The sequence below is a fragment of the Mustelus asterias genome, chromosome 11 (genome assembly GCF_964213995.1).
Source record: "Mustelus asterias chromosome 11, sMusAst1.hap1.1, whole genome shotgun sequence".
Lineage (NCBI taxonomy): Eukaryota > Metazoa > Chordata > Chondrichthyes > Carcharhiniformes > Triakidae > Mustelus > Mustelus asterias.
The window spans coordinates 12,012,817-12,036,256 of record NC_135811.1 but is presented as its reverse complement, the minus strand read 5'-3'; the positions used below and the strand labels follow the sequence as shown (position 1 = coordinate 12,036,256).

The following is a 23,440-nucleotide window of genomic DNA, read 5'->3' as shown; positions in this document are numbered from 1 at the left end:
CAGTCAGTCTGACAATTTACTGACAGTGGAAGGGTGCAGATGTGCTAGTTAAATTACGGCCCCCCCCCCTCGGAAGCTTTTGTCACCTGGTAGTCTGTTATATTGCAAACATCAGGATTGTCCATTTAGATTTTTTAATGGTATTCATCCGCTGGCATGAAGACAATGAAACGAGGGTGCACCTAAGCTAATGAGGTAAAGCTAAGTGTCGTCCATGTACATGTGGAAACTGGCATCTCACTTTGTTACACAACTCACATCAATTTTAGAACATATAAATCAAAAAAGTACCTTTAGCTTGAAATATCATACTTATCTCTATTTAAGATAGCTCATAAGACTAATTCAAAATCTATTTTTAAAAATTCTTGACTCGCATCTGAAAAGATCAACATTACACTGCACCCACCCACCTAGCTCCTCACCATCTGCAGAAGCAGGAACTTCAGTCAGAAGGAGAGCTGTCACTTAAACATGTCTTTAAATTCTCCACTGGAGAACCAGAGCAAAACAAAAGCCAACAGCTACTGCTGCTGGAGGCACGCTGTCTGCTCCTGTGGACAGACAATCTTTCATAAAGTCATTTTTCAAGGAGGGCATAATTTGCGAATAGCTGACTTTTAATCCCAAATGGTTGATGTAAGATATCCACTTGACCAGGAACAATAGATTTAATAGCATACTAATGAGAATAGGATTATTACTAGGTTAGTGAACTAGTGGATATATTCTGATGTACCGTCAGTGCTTACTGTATTAAATTCCTGTTAAGGGCAGCCTTTTCCCTTCCCAAATTATCTTCAGTAAATGTGTGAGAGCATGGGGGAATGGGTGGGAATTCAGCAATGTGCTTTCATCTCTCTTGTTGTTAGACCAGTAACTTCTATCAGGTACTGGGCCTTTTGGTCAGCCTTAAGTATGAACATCATTTATATGATGCTCATATCTTTAAGTCCCAATTATAAGGGATAGAATTCCGTAATTACTTTCAATGAAATGTTTACTTTTAAATTTACATCTAATAACAGTAAAATTGCAATTTTTTTACAGCACAAAACAGGCCAGTCAGCCCAACTGATTCATACCAGCTTTTATACTCCGCAGAAGCCTCAACTGCCTTACCTCTTCCAATCAACAAATACTTCTATTACTTTCTCCCCCAAGCATTTATCTAGTTAACCCATTAAATGAATCAATGCTATTTGTTTTAACTGCTCCTTGCTGTAGGGGGTTCCACAATCCAACCACTTTCTGGGTGAAGACGTTTCTCCTGAATTCCCTATTTTATTGATTATCTTGTATTTATAATCCTTAGTTTTGGTCTCCCCACAAGTAGGAACATCTTTTCATTTATCCTATGAACCATCTCATAATTTTAAAGGCCTCCATTCGATCACCCCTCAGCCGCCTTGGATCACTGGATAAATACTTGAAGGGGAGATGTTTGCAAGGCCACAGGGAAGGGGACTAATTGGATGACCTCCCTTTGTACTGCGTTATCATCGCAGAAAAGCTGATAAGGAGAGCTTTCACTTTCTAGAATAAGAGCACCACGCTTTTCAGTATTATTCAACAACTATTTTGCCAATAGTCCACTATGTGCTGAGTTTCATCCTTTGCCATGCCATGAACACAATTCCCAAAGGACAAAGATTTAGTGCAACTGTCAGAAGAATCGAGGCAAAATGAAAAGAAATACGTTTCTGTGGGAAGATATTGAGTACTGGAATGCAGCTGAATGTCTGAAAAAATGGTTGAAGCAGATTAAATAGAAATTTCCAAAAAGGAATTGGATAAATACTTGAAGGGGGAATGTTTGCAAGGCCACAGGGAAAAGGACTAATTAGATAGTTTATATTTATTTATTAGTGTCACAAGTAGGCTTACATTAACACTGCAATGAAGTTACCATGAAAATCCCCTAGTCGCCACATTCCGGCGCCTGTTTGGTACACTGAGGGAGAATTTAACATGGCCCAGTGCATCTAACCAGCACGTCTTTCGGACTGCGGGAGGAAACCAGGGCTCGGAGGGAACCCATGCTGACATGGGGAGAACTTGCAAATTCCACACAGACAGTGACCCAAGCCGGGAATCGAACCCAGGTCCCTGGCACTGTGAGGCAGCAGTGCCACCGTGGTCGTAGCCTCCCTCTGTGCTGCATTATCATTGCAGACGAGCTGATGAGGAGAGCTTTCACTTTTTGTAGCTACTAAAATCTATGAGACAGCACACAGTTCCTTTCTGCTTTATAAGCAAGGATCTGTTTGGGGAATTCATAGATGCTGCTACGCATGGCGGACTGTTAAAAAAAAGTAATAAATTCCCCACCTAGAGCCTCATAGATGCTTGCAGTGTAGAAATTCATAGTTGCTGTTAATGAGTAATAGATTGCAAGTTAAATATCAATATATTATTGATGGTATGTCAGTTACACGTCTGTTGACATAAAGAGCAGCACAGAGACTCCTGTTCTATTAATGTCAAATTTCTGGCATCCAAGTTCCCAACTGAATAACTTCTTATCCTCCGGAGGGTCCAAATCCCTCCTCTGTCTGAATCTATTAATTTAAAATAGGCAACATAATTTGAGGCCATAAACTCAGGAAGTTTAAACCTTACTGTGGCAAGTTTTCAAACAAAGTGGTTATAAGTATGGTCATTTATAGAGAGCCACCAGAAAATAAAATGTCCTGATCCAGACACTGGATTTTAGAGCACCCATTTTCTGGGCCAAAAAAACAGGCACTTAAAGCTCCATTATAACATGTGGCGTGTCCGCACTCATTCCATGCCAGGATAGCCTCGAATGCCAAATCTGCCCAGACTAAATTCTCAAAGTAAATATAAAATAATTCGATGTGTAGTTGTCAGATACTGTGTAATGAGGCATTAAATGCCATATGGTAGGACAGCTGATAACAGACTTGAATAAAACACAATCATATTTTATTTCTATCCTGATTACTAAAATGTCTTCAAAATACAAGCCAAAAACCTATGATTCTAATGGGTAATTATACTGACTATAGGAACGTTTTTTTAAAACCAGAGAAACTGAGCCCATATTTTGCAAGCAAAAGGGTGGGGTGGAGACAGATGGGGGCCTGGACTTCTATTCAGAGACTCATCCAACATTTCTTTCCAGAATCTTATTGAAATCAGCTGACATCTCATGGGGGTACTACAGAAATACTTACTACATTTATTCACAGCAGCATAGAGTAATTTCAACCCCTTAGTGACTTTGATAGCTCAGCATACATAAAAATGATTGCTACTATATTAATACCCCTGCATCTAATAAACTAGATTTTACAATAACAGAGACAACCTGCCAGTCAACTCTCCAATGTTAATCTGTATTCCATCTCTTTTGGCTGCAGAAAGTTCCAAGGACATAAATGACTCTACAATATGGGTGGCACGGTGGCACAGTGGTTAATACTGCTGCCTCACAGCGCCAGGGACCCGGGTTCAATTCCAGCCTCGTATAACTGCCTGTATGGAGTTGCACATTCTCCCAGTATCTGCGTGGGTTTCCTCTGGGTGCTCCAGTTTCCTCTACACAGTCCAAAGATGTGCAGGTTAGCTTAATTTGCCATGCTAAATTGCCCCTTAGTGTCAGGGGGATTATTAGGGGTTATGGGGATAGGGCCTGAGTGGGATTATTGTTGGCGCAGGCTCGAATGGCCTCCTTCTGCATTGTATTCTATGAATATCTATCCAAGTGGCTAATCCTCAGATGTCAGCCAGAACAGTAAGAGTCGCGAGGCCATATGACAACAGGGGACAGTACCATCAATCCCGACCCTAGTCTCACCCAACATCGTGGCCTGAATTTTCACTCCTGGGTTGCTTTGCAGAATTGGGACGAATCCTGGCTCCGCAAAGCCAACCTGGGAAGAAATACCCCAGAACTTCAGATTTTTCTTCTGGCGGGCAGGCTTTACGGGAGTTGTGGCAGGTGACCATGGAAACAGTCCAGAGGCAGTTGGGTGCAGAGACGGGATAGGCGAAGGCCTGCCTTGGTACACTGGTCCTTTATAGCCCCTGTGTCAGCTTTGTGCCAACTCATGACCACTCACCTTTACACCTAACATGCCAACTCAGCTAGTCCACCCACCACGGGCAGACCTCAGGACTCTGCTGAGATTGGATAATTTTTAAATATCTATTGATGAATTCACTATTTTTAAAAAAATGATAAAAACACATTCAATACATTTAACTTTCTTTAATTCCTTATAAAAACAAGCACTGGAATTCACAGTCCCATTTCAAAGAGTTTATAACCATTTCATGCTGCCAATCAAACTGCAAACAGGTACTGCATGATAATGAAATGTTGTGAAATCAGTCAGCAGCACTAATCCTGTAATAATAATCAATGGGCTTTTTATCAAGAGTGAAATAGCAAACATTTCTTTTTTAAAGAGCAGTGCAGATAGTTCTTTCAATTATTGATAGGGCAGGTGTTTTAAATACCTTGGCAGTTGTCTTAACATTTCCAATGAGCTTGACAGTTCCAATAGATTATCCACTTTTTATATATATTTATCTCTATTTTAACAATCCCAAATTGCACCTGATCTTCAAAGGTGTCCCATGACCATATCCAAAGGGGTCCCTTGCTTCTCCAAAGGATATCCTACCTCTCCAAAGAACGTCAGCAGTTTTAGGCCTCCTCCTACCAGGTCTAAAGTGAATGTTGTGTTTTAGACATCCCACTAGCTTAAGTCAGATCAGCCTAAGGCAGCTGCACTTTAGGATGTGCCGTTGTCTCAGTGAATCACAGCTATGAAACTTTGAGTCCACCCCCATTCCCCTCCCCTTGCACAAGTTGCTGTGTTCAAGCGCTGGACTTCTGCGTTCGGGCCTCTGCCACTATTTTTGTAAATCAGACAGACTCTCCATCTTTACGAACATTCAGATCCATATTTCAGAAGGGTTTAATGGCTAATTAGCAGGAAAGGAATAATAACAATCATTTCGCATTTTGGTCCAGAGACACTAAGGCCCTGATTTTACCAATTTCGGGCGGGGGAGGCTCACAGAATGGCATTCTCCGTTGGCCTCGGGCACGATCTTACGAGCCTTGGGTAGGCGTGCCGGTAAAATTCCAGCCTGAGTGGTACTTAGGCCAACTGAGTCTCTGTAGGAGTTTTAAGGTGAGTATTTTTATTAACAGGAACTTCAGTTGCTGCTGTATTTTCCCAAAAAACCAACAGCAACTACGAATTACATTTTAACACCAACATTTCCCATACATACAGTCAAATCAAAGTTTGTAAAGGTAACTTTTAGCTACAGTTCTTATTGCATGTGATATTACATCCATTGTGGCCAACCAGCCAACAGCCTGAGCAACTAGGCCCGTCATAGAGTTGGACGATCTAAATTAAACAGCAGTCAACAGCTTCTGCAGCCAGGCCCGATGAGAAGTTGGACAGCCAAGTTTAAAACACAGGTACAGGTTAGAGGCACGCAGGGGTAAGCCTGGACTTGCCCTGGTAGCTGGAACCAGAAGCATTCAACACTGACCAAATGAGGACAATATTTGTGTATTCCCTAGTTTCAACCAAACTCTCTGGCACCTCAGATTCCTGCCGTTACCCTATATGGAACGAGGCTATGTGCTGTGCACCTGAGGATAATCACTTAGGGGGGCACTGGCGATCTCCATATATGGAATCAGTAACCCCATCGGGTACTCTGACCCCCGCCCAGTTTCCTCACTGGCCGAAAGCCAGAAAATCTTCAAGAAAGGCTCGAAGAGGGGGATAAGAAAATACACCTGGAAGCCACCCCCAGTGAAAACTCAACTCGGTCCCCAGCAAAGACTTGACCCACAGCAAAGACTAGGCAGAGACCAGTGACAATGGAAGAGGGCGTGCAAGACCAACCTTCGTGAAGAAGACCCTGAGTTTGAAAGTGAGAGACAGCAGAGCTCAGTGAATCAGACCTGGCAACTCGGTCAAGCTCATCGACATGGGGAGTATGAGAAATGTCAGACAGATAGCATAAAGTATTAAGTTAACAGTGAGCTGTTTGAGAATCAGGTTATGGATTTCCCAAGTTTGACATCAGAAATAGTGGTTGGCATCTGAAAAATGTGACCAGTGTAGTACTTTCCCCTGGCCTACAATGTTCATATATACAAGTCACACAACTCCAGTACAAATACTTTTAAATATATATATATATACTGTAACAGAAAGGTACTTACTAATTAGGGAAGCAGTACTTTGGAATCTGATCACCCGCAAAACCAGCTTTGACAACACCAGAGCCCTAGAACAAAGTGTAAACATGCATGAATATGAACATCTAGACTTCCTACTTTGGTTTGCAAATTTTCAGTGTGTGAGCCCTCTGCGATTAGTGGTTTGTCCGCAGGGACTTCTTGCAATTATTGACAAGTGAACTCAGTGATTCTATCCTAACCTCCAAAGGACAGTGTCAGCTTCTCAATGGAAAATGTGTCACCATTGCAGAATTGCTGCTTAATGAATAATATGTAGTGATTTCGTAAATACAAAAGAATATAGCATACAGAATTCTCCAGACACTGAGCTCATGGTTTGCCAGTCCACAAACGGACTGGAAATCTGATGATCTAGTTCTCCCACAGATCTCAGCTTGGAAACCTGTGCTCTAACACAATATCAATTATTTTCGCTAAAACAGCAAGTACTAAGGGAATTTCCAATGTGCCACTTGCAATTCAATAAGAATTTTTTAAAAATTCATTCATGAGATGTAGGCGTCGCTGGCAAAACAAGCATTCATTGTCTTTGAACAAGGGACAGCGATGAACTGCCTTGAAGCACTGCTGTCCAAATGAAGAAGTTGTTTCCACACTGCTGTTAGGACTTTGACCCAGTGATGATGAAGGAATGGCAATATATTTCCAAGATTGGGATAGTGTGTTGACTTGGAATGGAAATTAGAGGTGGTGGTGTTCCCATGGAGTTGCAACCTTCTAAGGAGTTGCGAGTTTGAGAGGTGTTCCCAAAATAAGCCTAATTATATGCCACCCTGCATTTTGATACATTTTAGGATGCAATATTACCACTGGAGATATTTAACTTATTCAGACCAATACCTTATGGCTGAAATCACATTTAACCAAATCATTTAGATGCCCTAATTTGCATTTCTTGTGTGATATTCTTAATGTAGCAGCTCAAACTGCTCCCATCAGCTCACAAAGCTGCGCTACCAGTAGATCAAACTGGTATCATGTCGCTTCGAATGCTCCTTCGAAACACAGCTCAAGTTTAAAATATCTAAATCTACAGCTGTATTTCTGGGTGCTTTGCCACAGTTCAAGTGGACATTGTATGAGAATCTCTCACCCAATATTAAGGACCACTGAAATCCTCACCACCACACTGCTACTTTTCTTAAGTCGCATTAATGAAAAGACATTGGTTGCAATTCTCTCGTCTTGGATATAAATCCCGTTATGGCTGCAAGTTCTTGTGAGAGGGTCATAACGGGATCTGCGCTGGGGATATCTCAGTCTGAGATCTTCTCCATCCCCCGCCGGCAACATAATTAGATGCATGTCCTGTGAAGGTGTGAACCTGACTACCATTAATTTGTATAGATTTAAATATTCCTAAATGGCATAACGCTGTAGCTTCCAGGGGCATCAGATCCTTCCCTACTCCCACAAGCATTACATTACACTGGCGGGAATCACTACTACTCTCCAGCAAGGATCACAGAGGCCAGCATGGAGGCCTCCCAGGTGGTCAGGGACATGGTAGGGCAGTGCTAGGTTGGCACTGTCAGAGACAAGGCAACAATGGGGTTGGGGGAGGATGGAATTGCTGGTGATGATTGATAGTGGGGTGGGGACCTGTCTCTTAATTTTGAGATCAGGGCACCCTTTCTGTGGAACTGATCTTGCTGCTGTCTGTAGGCCCCACTCCTCAAGAATGCCAGTGCAAAAGTCTGCTTTTTTTCACAAAATGTCAGGAAAATCTGGCTGTTTTCTCTGTCAAGAGAAACACCGGTTTTCAGTCAGAACCTGACATATTTTTGGGAAAAATTCCACCTATTATATTTCCTTACAGGAATTACAGTAAAATAACTAAACTGTGGGGGTTGTATGAGCAAGCCAATGATTGAATAAGATTCCATAATAAACCATTGCGGAGAACATTTTGAGCTTGATCATTGTGAGGAAGTACCAATGGTGGTACGATTGCTGGCAGTGGTTATGATGATTTAATTTGATGAGAGTAGCACATTGTATAGTTTAATTTACTTTCTGTACTATTTTAAGCACATTAATTAGCACAGGTTAACATCGGCACTAAAATAGCCTAAACAAGGGTTTAACACAAATGTGTTAACCAGTGCACTAAAAATAGAGAACAAAGCCTCGAGGAAATTCAACTCCAAACAGTGGATCTCATGACATTAAAATGCAATGACTTTAGTACAATCTTTCCTCAATCACATTGGTACATTAGCCAAATGACAGCAGCTTTGACTTAAAAAGTAATCTGATTGTTGTTTTCTTTTCAAATGACTGATATCAACTGATGGAGGATGTTTTCTATTGTAAAGTACTTCTTTAAAAAAATGCTTCTCAAATATTCAGTTGAGCTGATCAGAACCCTTAAAGATAATGAATATGTATTATGCAGCATACTTCTAAAATTGTCTTCAATTCTCAACGATCATTTGGAGCAGAGAATTCCACATCTTTATCATCTTATGCAAATTCCTCCAAAATAAATTACAAATTGGACAGAGATATGCCAAACATTCAGGTATATCATTCGTGTCATGTATGAATAGATAAAAAAGTAGAAAATACTGTCAAAGTTCACATATGAACCTTGACTTGCTCATAATAGTTGCTGGTATGCTGTTCTTAGTCAAGCACAGGGAAATTCAAAGCTAAGATACAATTTGGGATTCAGATACCATGTATCAAGTAGTAAATACTTCGCCTTTTGTAGTAAAGGATATTGTTTGTACTTTGTTCATTCAGGGTGGTTTTATACCTGCAGTCCACCAGATATTGACATTAATGTTTTATTTTTTGCCTTTCATTTTGAAATGATTCAAAACCAGTAACTACTAGTTACTTCTTCCCTTGATTGTTTAGATTCTCTAGTGACAAATTAATCAAAAGAAGCAGATGGTGATAGTCTGCTAGTAAGGCTCCCGGTTTAGAGCACAGCCGGCTGCACAAACTCTGAGTCACTCCAAGGAACTGCCTGTTCCCTAGATACTCTGGCAGAGAGCAGGAGTTAACCAACGTGGGATTCTTTTTTTGTATTTGTGGGGGATGAAAATAATGCATGTTCCAACATTTACCAGTACAAATTCAACACAAAGGAGTCACCTTAATTATAATTATTTTAAAATTTATGTAATTTCCACATTCGTTAACAAAAAAAAAGGAGTAATCTATGAAAATGTTCATGATATTGACATCTTCAAAAGCGTGGTCCACAAGTAGGCTGGTCCAAAATTCAAGTCACTGACACACAACGCCACAGCTGCGGCCATACAAGAGAATAGGCTAAAAGCCTCATCCCTATCACTTGCGTGATATCACGCAACCGGACCACTCCTGCGTGTGTGGCACAAATCAACAGAAGAGCAAGCAACAACAATTATGTTTTATAAGCAGGATTTATGTGACTGTTGATTTTGTTTGATTAATATGGATGGAAGATAAGTACTAGCTTCTCAGATGAAAATTATCATGATGATTTTATAACACATATCAGAATGTTTCAAATAAACATGTTCTCGTGTAGTATTAATGTTTAGAATAGGAAAGTACATATAATTTGTGTTTCTGGCATGAATTAATAAACATTATCTTTTATTTTTTTAAATGCATACATTTATAATAGTAGCAAAAAAGAAGCAAAGTATTTATAGTTTTCATAATTTTCCATTATAGTAAAAGAACAAAGAAAAGTACAACACAGGAACAGGCCCTCCAAACCTGTGCTGATCGTGATGCCCTAAAAAAAACCTTCTGCCATTACTTGGTCCATATCCCTCTATTCCCTCCCTTCTGATGAGTTTTTTTTTTTGCAGGGACAAAGAAAAGCAGGGCAGGAGCAATTGGTGATCCTTGCAATCTTTTGTTCCACATAAGTAGTCTATGAACAAAAAAGTTTGAGAACCAATGCTCTATAACAAAGACTGTAAGATTTCAATCATGATGTGGAGATGCCAGCGTTGGACTGGGGTAAACACAGTAAGAGTTTTAACAACACCAGGTTAAAGTCCAACAGGTTTATTTGGTAGCAAATGCCATTAGCTTTCGGAGCCCTGCTCCTTCGTCAGATGGAGTGGATATCTGCTTCTAGATTTCAATCAAGCATGAAGTTCTCACTCAGTAACTTTTTCCACTAGAATTTCGGAAATGTATAAAAGTGTAAAATGTTTATAACACATCCACTGAAACCGTGAAATATACCCAACAGCACAGTTATACTTCTTCTTTCAAACTAGGGTTGAGAGTATTCTGAGTTAGATATAACACTGGGGTAAAATACTGGCAGAGCTTTGATGAAAGCAAAAGCTGGATGAATTAAGAATATTGAACAAGAGATGCATTGGCCCAACATTAAAACCTCTTGGCTTAAGCATGATTTTTCCTATGGTGTAATGGTACCAATGTGCTGAATAAACCTTGTAACAACACACTAATCTCTCTGCAATTGAAACTGTAATGGTAATTTTTTTCAAAGAATTCCTTCAAGTTCTCATTAGAGCCACACAAAGAAGCTATCTGTATAGCACAATATTTTCACAATACAAGTATTTAAGACTTTTTCTGGTGAGGGAAGCATTTGTGGCGATCCATGGATATTTTTAAATTCATTTACAAATTACTAGCAAGTCTCCCATACTAACGTTCACAGGTTGAGGAGGAAGTCAGCGTTGAGTTAGAGGTTAGGATGGTGACTAGCACCGAAGCTTAAATTGAAATATAGGGTAGGGCGGGGCAGCGGGGAAACAGGTTGCACTACAAAACAAAAATTTAAATAAAAAGAGATTAAGACCCAGTAAGACAACACAATGGACTGGAGAAGAGATATATTCGTTAAATTCAGTCTAAGCACAAGCCCCAATGTCTATACATTAGCATGCAATAAATGGAGGTTTAGATTTGTGCATATAATCACTGCGCTATTTTATTCCAGAAACACCTAATTGATTCATTTCAAACTTCATAGTGGCTTTAAATTCAACAGTGCAAATATCAACACATCTTCAGTTAACACAAGCGTGTGGAATTTCTGTGTTCTTAAAGAACTGCAAGAGTAAACAGTCCAAAGATGTGCGGGTTAGGTGGATTGGCCATGTTAAATTGACCCTCGTGTCAGGGGGATTAGCAGAGTAAATGTGTGGAATTATGGGATTATGGTCGGTACAGGCTCAATGGGCCGAATGGCCTCCTTCAGTACTGTGGGAGTTCTCTGATTCTATATTTCATATAGTGTTAATTATTCATTGGTTAATTACAGAATCTTATAGGACATAATGAAGGCGCAACATAATGAAGGAACATTTAACCTATCAAATATGTGCCAGTAACTTTTTCCCCATGAACTATCCAGTCTAATCCTACTTGACTTCTCATTCCCTGTTGTTTGCAGTTCCTCTTTTGGAAGCAGCTACTGCATCTAATTGCTTTTTAAGAGAATGTGTGGACTTTATGTCAATAATCATGTGGAACATACAATGTGTATGTAAAGAATCTCCACTTACAATTATTTTCAATTTGGATCCTATCATTCCGATCTAGCCAATTCGTGGAAACAATCAATCACTATTTCCTTTACTTTTACATATCAAAAATAGAAAAAGGAATTTAATATCAGGCCGAATATGTAACAGGCCAAATGGACTGTTCCTTTGTTGTAACTTATTTGTAACTGTAATTCTAAGTAAAATCCTGAAAACTGGTGAAGAAGTCAAAACATTTGAAGCCTCTTTTCACAACTAACTCTTCCGAGATCTTAGAATGGAGTCATATGAAGCAGCTTTGGAGGGATTTAATTACTGATAATTAGTTACCCACCATTGCTGAGCAGGTAACTGTTGCCAGTCACACCCTGGCTCTGGCAAGAGGCAGGAATGTGCAAACAGAAGACCTGATCTGTGCATTTCAAAAACTGAATGCGGATGCTTTCCACCCACTGAAGCTGAAGCCAGCAGGTGCCTGGAGGTGGCTTCCTGTCAGCAGGCCACCACCTCAGAGCCATGAGTGCCAGAGAGATGATGTGGCTACAGCTTGTGAAGCATTTAAAACACCTTAAGGCATACTCAGTATTGGGGGCGGCACAGTGGTTAGCACTGTTGCCCTCTTTTTAGGTCAAACCAAATAAACAAACTCAGATTAAGTCAGGACAAAGTAAAAAGGGCAGCTCCCCAAAAGGAGGGGGAACAGCCTGAACAGAAATCAAAGTACAAAGGAAACTTAAAAACATCAAATTAAAATGTGATTGTCAGGTTTTTTTTCCACAGTCCGAAAGACGTACTGGTTGGGTGCACCTCCCTCAGCGTATCTGAACAGGCGCCGGAGTGTGGCGACAGGGGGTTTTCATAGTAACTTAACTGCAGTGTTACAATTAGCCTACTTGTGACACTAATAAATAAACTAAACTAAACTAACCCTATCCACAGTGGCAGTGGCCACACAGAGCCTCTGGCACTCCCAATGGCATTTTGCTCATCATCCTCAGTTGGCTGCAGTTCCTGGAACAGGGTACTGGCCACCTTGGGGTAGATTGTGCAGGTGGGAGGACCTTATAAACCACCAAAGTAGGGATTCTATATTCCAACCACAATCAAACTAAGGTCCTGTACTATTTCAACATTAGCTCTTTAATTTGTATTCCCTGTCTGAGGAGACAAAATCAAAGATTTAATTTCATGGCACTGTCTTATTTCAAAACCAAGATTTAAACATCTTTTTTTGTGAATCTGAGCCTCAGTGGGCACTGAGATGGCCATTATATCTTAAAGAATTTATTTTATTGCAGTATAATTAGGAATTTCTTTTTCAAAAAAGTAGTTGAGAGAAAAAATTTAGGATGTGACAAACAGAAATATGTAAGAAAATAAAATTGGCAGTCTTGGCAGCAACAACATAGAGTATAGACATAACATTTTATTTTAAATATTTCTTTGCAATCAGCTAGCTGCCCAGTAAAATCTTGGTCAATGTTGACCACTGCAATAAGGAGTAAGAAATGAGAGGACAGAATTGAATTATCCCAACAATATAGATAATATTAATTTAAAAACCCAAACACATAGGAGTGATTTCAAAGCTGTAATCTCATTTTGGGATTTCATTAATGTGGCTTGAATCTCTTATTTATTTCTCCCACTAGCTTTCCTCTCCTGAAGGTGCTGATTCATGATGTGGCATTTATTCCAAACCTGCCAGAGGCCTCAGTTATTTTAATCAAACAGCCATTGTTCACAGCAAGACATTACAGGGAATGTCAGGGTGTTATAGGACATAGGGACGTCAAAGCCAAACTGATGTTATCTTTACACAATGCCGATACATTAATTATCCAGAAAGCACCAGCAAATAACAATCAGAAAAGGCAGTAGCAGTTTTTGCTCCCAGCATTAAAGGGTGTTATGAACAATTTACACACCACGACTGCTCAATGGCTCTGATCAGAAAACACAGCACAAACTCAGGAGGATTTTCCCCTAGATTTCAGGACTCTGACATCAGGATTAAAAGGGGATCAGAAGAGTGTGCACTGTGAAGCAGTTACCCTTTTTCATTCAGTCACAGAATATGGGCATCGCTGGCTACGCCAGCATTAATTGCCCATCCCTAACTGCCCTTGAGAAGTGGCGGTGAATCACCTTCTTGAACCTCTGCTGTCCATGCTGACACCCAGCCACAGTGAAGAAACTGTGATATAGTTCCAAGCCAGGATGCTGTGTGGCTTACATAGAACATAGAACAGTACAGCACAGAACAGGCCCTTCGGCCCACGATGTTGTGCCGACCTTCATCTGAAACCAAGATCAAGCTATCCCACTCCCTACCATCCTGGTGTGCTCCATGTGCCTATCCAATAACCGCTTAAATGTTCCTAAAGTGTCTGACTCCACTATCACTGCAGGCAGTCCATTCCACACCCCAACCACTCTCTGCGTGAAGAACCTACCTGATATCCTTCCTATATCTCCCACCATGAACCCTATAGTTATGCCCCCTTGTAATAGCTCCATCCACCCGAGGAAATAGTCTTTGAACGTTCACTCGATCTATCCCCTTCATCATTTTATAAACCTCTATTAAGTCTCCCCTCAATCTCCTCCGCTCCAGAGAGAACAGCCCCAGCTCCCTCAACCTTTCCTCATAAGACCGACACTCCAAACCAGGCAGCATCCTGGTAAATCTCCTCTGCACTCTTTCCAGCGTTTCCACATCCTTCTTATAGTGAGGTGACCAGAACTGCACACAATATTCCAAATGCGGTCTCACCAAGGTCCTGTACAGTTGCAGCATAACCCCACGGCTCTTAAACTCCAACCCCCTGTTAATAAAAGCTAACACACTATATGCCTTCTTCACAGCTCTATCCACTTGAGTGGCAACCTTTAGAGATCTGTGGATATGGACCCCAAGATCTCTCTGTTCCTCCACAGTCTTCAGAACCCTACCTTTGACCCTGTAATCCACATTTAAATTTGTCCTACCAAAATGAATCACCTCACATTTATCAGGGTTAAACTCCATTTGCCATTTTTCAGCCCAGCTTTGCATCCTATCTATGTCTCTTTGCAGCCTACAACACCCCTCCACCTCATCCACTACTCCACCAATCTTGGTGTCATCAGCAAATTTACTGATCCACCCTTCAGCCCCCTCCTCTAAGTCATTAATAAAAATCACAAAGAGCAGAGGACCAAGCACCGATCCCTGCGGCACTCCGCTAGCAACCTGCCTCCAGTCCGAAAATTTTCCATCCACCACCACCCTCTGTCTTCGATCAGATAGCCAGTTACCTATCCAATCGGCCAACTTTCCCTCTATCCCACACCTCCTCACTTTCATCATAAGCCGACCATGGGGGACCTTATCAAACGCCTTACTAAAATCCATGTATATGACATCAACCGCCCTACCTTCATCAACACACCTAGTTACCTCCTCAAAAAATTCTATCAAATTTGTGAGGCACGATTTGCCCTTCACAAATCTGTGCTGACTATCCCGGATTAATCCGCATCTTTCTAAATGGTCGTAAATCCCATCCCTAAGGACCTTTTCCATCAATTTACCAACCACCGAAGTCAGACTAACCGGTCTATAATTACCAGGGTCATTTCTATTCCCTTTCTTAAACAGAGGAACAACATTTGCCACTCTCCAGTCCTCTGGCACCATCCCCGTGGACAGCGAGGACCCAAAGATCAAAGCCAAAGGCTCTGCAATCTCATCCCTCGCCTCCCAAAGAATCCTAGGATACATTTCATCAGGCCCAGGGGACTTATCGACCTTCAGTTTATTCAAAACTGCCAATACATCCTCCCTCCGAACATCTATTTCCTCCAGCCTATTAGCCTGTAACACCTTCTCTTCCTCAAAAACATGGCCCCTCTCCTTGGTGAACACTGAAGAAAAGTATTCATTCATCACCTCGCCTATCTCTACTGGAGAGAACTTGCTTGGAGAGAACTTGCAGATGGTGGTGTTCCCATGCATTTACTACCCTTGTCCTTCTTGATGACTGGAGATGCAGGTTTGGAAAGTGTTGTTGAAGGAGCCTTGGTGAGTTGCTAATGTGCATCTTGTACACACTGCGGCACTGTTCATCAGTAAGTGCTACTTGATAGCACTATCAACGAGATCTTTGATCGCTTCGCTGATGATCAACAGATAACTGATGGGCAGCAACTGGCCTGGTTGGATTTAACCTGCTTTTTGTGGAGAGGACACATCTGGGCAATTTTTCACATCGCCAGGTAGATGCAAGGAATACAGCTGTACGGCTAATTCTGGAGCACAAGTCTTCAGTACCATTGCTGGAATATTGTCAGAGCCAATAGCCTTTGCAGTATCTCGTGGAATCTGCACTTGTTTCCTCCGGATGCTCCGGTTTCCTCCCACAGACCAAAAGACGTGCTGGTTAGGTGCATTGGCCAAGCTAAATTCTCCCTCTGTGTAGCCGAACAGGCACCAGAGTGTGACGACTAGGGGTTTTTCGCAGTAACTTCATTGCAGTGTTAATGTAAGCCGACTTGTGACTAATCAATAACCTTTTAAAAAAAGTAGTGCTACTACATAAGCTACTCATGGTGTTGGATATTTAGGTCTACCACCCAGAATACGTTCTGAATCTTTGCCACCTCAGTGTTTCTTTCAATTGGTGTTCAGCATGTGTGCGCACGCACGCGCGTGTGTGTGTGTGTGCATGTCATTGGGATCTGCAGTCAATGTTGAGGACTCCAAGGCCAATTCCTTCCTAACTGCATATCACAGTGCCGCCGCTACCTCTGGTGGGTCTGTTCTACCGGTGGGAAAGGACATACTAAAGGATGGTGATGGTAGTGTCTGGGGCATTGTCTGTAAGGTATGATTCCATGAGTATGATTATGCTAGGCAGTTGCTTGATTAGTCAGGGGGACAGCTCTCCCAATTTTGGCACAAGTTGCAGATGTCAGTGAGGGGGAACAATAGGGCTCGGTTTGCTGTTCTCATTTCCAGTGCCTAGGTGGATGTATGGTGGTCTGCCCGGTTTCATTCCTTTTAAACTTCAGCTGGAATCTTCCAGCCCTTCCCACCGGTGGGATCTTCCGGTTCTGCCACTAATGTGAAGGAAACCCTTCCACAAGGTGGCCTGCAGCTGAAGCCAGGCTGGCAGGGGGACACAAAGCATGCCTGGAGCATTGGCCCCCTTGGTCTGTTGGCAGGAGGTCACCAGGCAGCTGACCTCACCCCTAACGTCTCAGAGGGCTTCAAGTCGACCTGGAAAATCCCAGTAACCCTCAGTCAACAGGCCTTAATAAGTCTTGCAGGGCTCCTAATTGGCCACTCATCACTTGCAGGTAGGTAGCCCAGCCACCCACCCATCCTGCCTCCAGGAAACTGCCCGGGGATGGCATGGAGTCAGCAAATCAGCCAGCTGGCCACCAGCACACTAGCTGGTGCAATACGTTTCCATGCCACCAGCCTCCAGGCTCGCCACCAATAGGACCTAAAGATTAACCCCTAGGGTTCAAAACTGACAATTTCTCAAGAGTGACTCAATATCACAACTGGCTGTATATTTTCTCAGTGAGTGCAGCCCTGTGGAAGGAAAAGATTTAAAGAGCACCTTTCATGGCACTGGTTCATAGCCAATGAAGTAGCTTTTTAAAGTGTAGTCACCACTATACTGTAGGAAAAAGTACCAGTCAAATCATGTAAACACCATGAGACTAATGAATATAATGACCAGATAAATCTGTTTTAGTGAATATGGTTGAGGGAGAAATATTGGCCAAAGACACAGGAAAATTCCTTGTTCTTCTTCAAATAGTACCGTGGGATTCTTCTCATTCACTCAATAGGGCCAATGTGCCTCGGTTCAACTGAGAAACAGTGTAACATTACTTCAGTATTGCACTGAGCTGTCAGCCTAGATTAGGTGCTCAGGTCCTGGTGTGGAGCTTGAAACCACAATCTTCTGTCTTAGAATTAAGAAGACTACCTCCAAGCCATGATTGGCAGCTTTGGTGCAAGTCAGAAGATCATGGGTTGAAGCATTCCCATCTGTTCACTCCAGAATTTCAGTATATAATGTAGGTTGCACTTTAGCACACCGCAGCATAATTGGAGGTATTGTCCTTTGATTGAGACATTAAACCGAAGCCCTTTCTACGGTTAAAATGCACGCATAAGTTCCCAAAGTGAAACAAGGTGATCCCCTGGTGTTAGCCAACAATTCTCCATCAACAAACAGCACCAAAAACAGATCACATAAACATCTATCTCATTTGCTGTTTGAGAGACTTTGCTGATCACAGACTGGCTGCCACATTTTCATATCTAATAATGGTGACTCCACTCCAAAACAAATTTGTGATTGAAACAACTTGAGGGTGACATTTGAACTCCTTTGTCAGAAAGAGCAGCACGGTAGCATGGGGGCACAGTGGTCAGCGCTGCTGCCTCACAGCGCCAGGGCCTGGGTTCAATTCCCAGCTTGGGTCACTGTCTGTGCGGAGTCTGCACATTAATGTAAGCCAACTTGTGACACTAATAAATAAACTCAAAACTTAAGCTTTATTATCACACACACTCTAATTTTCTATGTGATTAATTTGATTTTAACATTTTGGTAGAAGTGGCAATGAGGATTTTTGTGAATCTTTGTAAGTTTGTGAATTTAACCCTGAGATTGTGTCTTAGAGTTATGTTTATGTTATCTAGTGTCAATGAATTTAGAGGGAATCGAACCCGGGTCCCTGACGCTGTACTGGGTGACTGTTGCTCAGCTCAAAGGCCACATGGGTTCTTTGCAAATGTATTTGAGCCTCACTGCAGTTCTTAGTAGGCCTGCACCTACAGCACAAAGCTGTGAATGATCCATCAATAAATAATCAAACCCATTTAGAGACCTATAGGCACGGGATGGTGTGGGAAAAAAACTGACGCTGGGGCAACATAGTCTTCCGAAATCTGGGTAAACGACATTGTTGGGGAGTGGTAAATCTGACCTGGGAGTGTTAATGCTGATATTTCTGGGTGATAAAACAAGGCATTATTTCAAAGAACTGTTCCATCTAGTTTGCATTACACCAGGTAATTCTGATATTATGATCCACTACCAATTAAAGTATACTGTGCAATTTCAAAAAAATAATTAGATCAATCAAACCAACATTCTTTATGAGCCACAAAAGTCAGCAATTTACTATGGGTGGGATGCAAAACCAGCACTGCATGCTCCTCCCAAACTACAATCTAACCCTGATGAGGAGTCATCCAGACTCGAAACGTTAGCTCTTATTCTCTCCCCACAGATGCTGTCGGACCTGCTGAGATTTTCCAGCATTTTGTTTCAGATTCCAGCATCTGCAATAATTTGCTTTTACCTTTATATTACAATCCCATTCCCCGGGGTAGTGTGGTGCAACTACAAACAGTCGATTCCATAATGATTTGTTGTTCAATCTGAACTGTAAGATCAACCTTTAAGTTTATTTATTAGTCACAAGTAAGGCTTACGTTAACACCGCAGTGAAGTTACTGTGAAAATCCCCTAGTCGCCACCTAACCAGCACGTTTTTCAGATTGCGGGAGGAAACCGGAGCACCCGGAGGAAACCCACGCAGACACGGGGGGAACATGCAAGCTCCACTCAGACAGTGAATCGAACCCAGGTCCCTGACGCTGTAAGGCAGCAGTGCTAACCACTGTGCCTTTACTATATGATCTACATAAAACAGAACTAATCAAATGCCTGAGAACTTACTGTACAGACTTTTAAAAAATGAAACAGAGGAGGGAAACAGAATGGTGACATTTTAGTACAGCGGATAGAGCCAGAGGTGGAGAAAATGTTGAAAGCTGAACAGGCTGGCTTTCAGCGAGGGTGAAGCATATGGGACCAGGTCCTTAACCCAACCACCTTCATTGAAAATGGCTTTGAAACTCAGGTCAGAACAGATGCTGTCTTTCTTGATCTCACTGCAGCATACTACACGATTTAGAAACACTGGTGTCCTTGTCAAAATCTCAAGAGTCCTCCCGTAGGTTATTCATGCCATCAAACTATTACTCCCGAGATAGACGGTTCAGGGTGCACATGGGAGATGAGACAAGCGCCTGGAGTAAATAGTCCATCGGGCTTCCCCAGTGATCTTTTCTAGCTCCAACTCTTTTCAATCTCTAAATCAATGATCTGCCTCCAACAATGTGTCAGATGTTCATCTATGCTGACGATATCTGCCATGCCTCTCAGGCTAAACTACAGGCAACACTAAACAATGATGCTGCAAAGCTGGCCAACTATTGTGGGCACAGTAAGAAGTTTAACAACACCAGGTTAAAGTCCAACAGGTTCATTTGGTAGCAAAAGCCACACAGACCACACAGTGGTACCCACACAGAACCCTGGTCTCTGGCGCTGTGAGGGAGCAGCACTAACCACTTTGTCACCTAGTCTCAGACTATCTGATCTTATGATTGTTGGGTAAACAAATATAGAGAGAGAGAATGAATTATATGAATTCAAAGAGTTTCCATAGCTGGAATCGTGGTCTGTGTGGCTTTTGCTACCAAATAAACCTGTTGGACTTTAACCTGGTGTTGTTAAACTTCTTACTGTGTTTACCCCAGTCCAACGCCGGCATCTCCACATCACAACTACTGTGGGACATAGTGCCTTCAACCCAGCAGCAACAAAAACAGTCTCAAGTATATTCCACTTCCACAATGCCAGTGCCAAGAGGGAACTCAACATCGCCTTGAATGGCAAGAGACTGAATCGTGAACATCCCGTTTATCTTGGTGGTACCCATGACCAAATTCTGACATACAAAAAACATCTAAGCAAGACAGCAGCAAAGATCAGCAAATTTACTGCTCTTCATGGAGTACAGATGCTCCAACCTTAAGGACCTCAGCTCTTACCATCATCTGCTTGACTGCAGAATACTGTGCACCAGTATGGTACAACATACCAGTCTTGTAGATAAGAACTAATAAGAACCAGGAGCAGGAGTAGGTCATCTGGCCCCTCGAGCCTGCTCAGCCATTCAATAAGATCATGGCTGATCTTTTTGTGGACTCAGCTCCACTTACCCGCCCGTTCACTATAACCCTTAATTCCTTTACTGTTCAAAAATGTATCTATCCTTACCTTAAAAACATTCAATGAGGTAGCCTTAACTGCTTCACTGGGCAGGGAATTCCACAGATTCACAACCCTTTGTGTGAAGAAGTTCCTCTTCAACTCAGTTCTAAATCTGCTCCTCCTTATTTTGAGGCCCTACCCCCTAGTTCGAGTTTCACTTGCCAATGTAAACAACTTCCCTGCTTCTATCTCATCTATTCCCTTCATAATCTTATATGTTTCTATAAGATCCCCCCTCATTCTTCTGAGTTCCAATGAGTATGAAATACCCTGCTCAACACGACAATGTGTTTCATCTCAGGTACCCTCTGACCAATTCAACTCCCATGGCTCCCAATCCTGAGTAACATCCCACCAACTTACAATAAGGAGGGAGATTGCAACAAGAAAACTGCTGGAGAAGGTCTGCATCAAATCAAGCCTGCCACTACACATGGACCTTACCAATACACCTGCTGCTCGTCTCCCAGCCTATATGGCTAAGACCACCATGCCAAGCTATAGCAGCAGAGGCCCTGTGGCAGCAGGAATAGAACAAGTACACCACCATTAAAAACTACTTCCTGGGGGTCACGCGATGTAAGCGCAGGAGCAGCTGTGTTTTCATGTGTTTTTTTAAATCCTGATGCACAACCCATAATTATTTGATCCTGATGTGTATAATCTGTGCTATGTTCCTGGAAGATCCTGACTAAAGTTTGGCAATGGGGAGCGGAGTTAAATCAAGAAAATCCTCATTTGATTGAGGCGGTCAGACACAGTCAGTGTGGGGCCCAGTTTGCAGTGGCACTTTTGCTGGTGAGAGGGCCTGAGTTTCAGCAATGCCGTAGGCACCGAGATGATGGCTGCATTGTGAATGAATGTGTGGACAACAGTCTCAGCTCCCCAGCAAAGATTATTGGTGCTCGCATTGAAGAAGTGCGAGATATCTAAAGAGAATGGATGAAATGGAGAAAAGAATCCTGTCAATCAAGAGGGCAGTTTTGTCGGTGGGGGCTCCTTGAAACTCCTGCTGCATGGTATGTCGAACATCCTGGTTGATTCAGGGAGATGGGGCCGGAGAAGGAGTATCCATGTGCCCTGTTTCCCGAAGGATGAATTCCTGGCTGTATCTGAGAACTAGCTGCCTCGCTTTTACAATCTCAATTTGAAGGCTGGGCATTTCGAATTGGATGGAGCACATTGTATCCAGTCTTCGAGGCTGGGGTCGGTTTAAGACTCTGACCACTTGTCTTGTTCTCAGTGTTCATCAAGATGGGCAGGACACGAGGGGTCTCTGCCACCTGCCGGGGCCTAGGTTTCGCTTTATCGGGACTTTGGGGGGACGACATGGCAGCGGTGCAAAGGCTTTGGTGAAACTCTGGGTGGAACCTGGCTGTTGATCGATGATCCTTTCATGGCTTTGGCCTTTATCAGCTCAGTGGATGGTTATATTATCCTGCTGTTCATCATTAATCCTGAACTTTGTTCCCTTGTGATTTTACTCATGATATTGTCTTTCATCCTGACAAGGGTGTATACGTGAGTACAGAGGTGTTGATTGCCTGTTATCCTGTTACATTGTGGAAATAAAGATTGTCAATTTTTTTCCTGATGGTATTTGTCCACATGCTCAGATGGTGGAAAGGGGGAGGCCTTAGTTTAATGTGTATTGCCCTCCTTTTAGGTCAAACCAAATAAACAAACTCAGATCAAGTCAGGACACAGTAAAAGGGACAGCTCCCCAAAAAGGAGGGGGAAGTTTGCATTACATCTTGGTTTCGATGTGTGGTACTCACCCTGCCTCTGGCCCTGTGTCAAATTCTAATTCTTGGGTTTCAGTGTTTGCAATACGGAGATATTCCCGTTTGGGATTTGTTTGTAGATATTCTTCTTTCCATTGGGGAGCATGTTGAGTTGGTTGTATGAAATGAAGGTTTTGTGGTATTTACCTTTCTTTGTGTGCTGTAATCTTTGCATCTACACTGAGGGAGTATAGTTTTGGCACCCTTCACTTTATTTATAGATGAGCAGCGCCACAAAGGGTGGCAGGTAGGTGGTTTGGTATAGAGGCGGTTGGTATGGCCTTATAAGTCCTCACTGGGGGTGAGGAAAATCCCCCTCAGAACTAATAATGTCATGTTTTCTTTTGTCCTTTTGTTATTTTTGGGATTAAGGAATCCTTGCTCGTCTCCAATGAAGATACAGACAGAATCATGTTTCTTGGAAAAGACTGGGATTTTTTTCCTGTCATTGATGCCTGTGGTATTGTTGGAGTAGGCAGAAATATGTACTGGTGACACCCAGGTGTGGTCGGTTAATCCTTGGATAGCTTGCCTTTCTTAGGCTGGTCTTCTATTATTTAATTGGCTGCGTGGGTAGTGACAGTGGTTACCCGATTACTTGGCTCATGAAATATAGGTATTAGGGCTTCTTTAACGAGGGAAAATAGGTGGAATCTTGTTAATGGCACCTCTGGGGTGCCTAGAGATAGGGGTAGCTTGCTTTGTTCAATGTGTAAGAGTGATGGGAGTATCCTTGGCCTGTCAGCCCTTACACTAGTGTGTCATTGAACCTAG

The 23,440-nt window shown here is 42.3% G+C and overlaps 2 protein-coding genes across 2 annotated transcripts in view; both read right to left on the bottom strand.

The window, feature by feature from the left end:
• The window catches only part of LOC144500377 (uncharacterized), a 417,466-nt gene that overhangs the window by 137,636 nt on the left and 256,390 nt on the right, over positions 1-23,440 (bottom strand). The gene's annotated exons all lie outside the window — the stretch shown is intronic.
• The window catches only part of LOC144500365 (alpha-centractin), a 72,988-nt gene that overhangs the window by 47,492 nt on the left and 2,056 nt on the right, over positions 1-23,440 (bottom strand). The window contains exon 2 of the mRNA XM_078223134.1: positions 6,230-6,294. Coding sequence (XP_078079260.1) covers positions 6,230-6,294 — 65 coding nt within the window. The remainder of the gene's footprint in view (positions 1-6,229; positions 6,295-23,440) is intronic.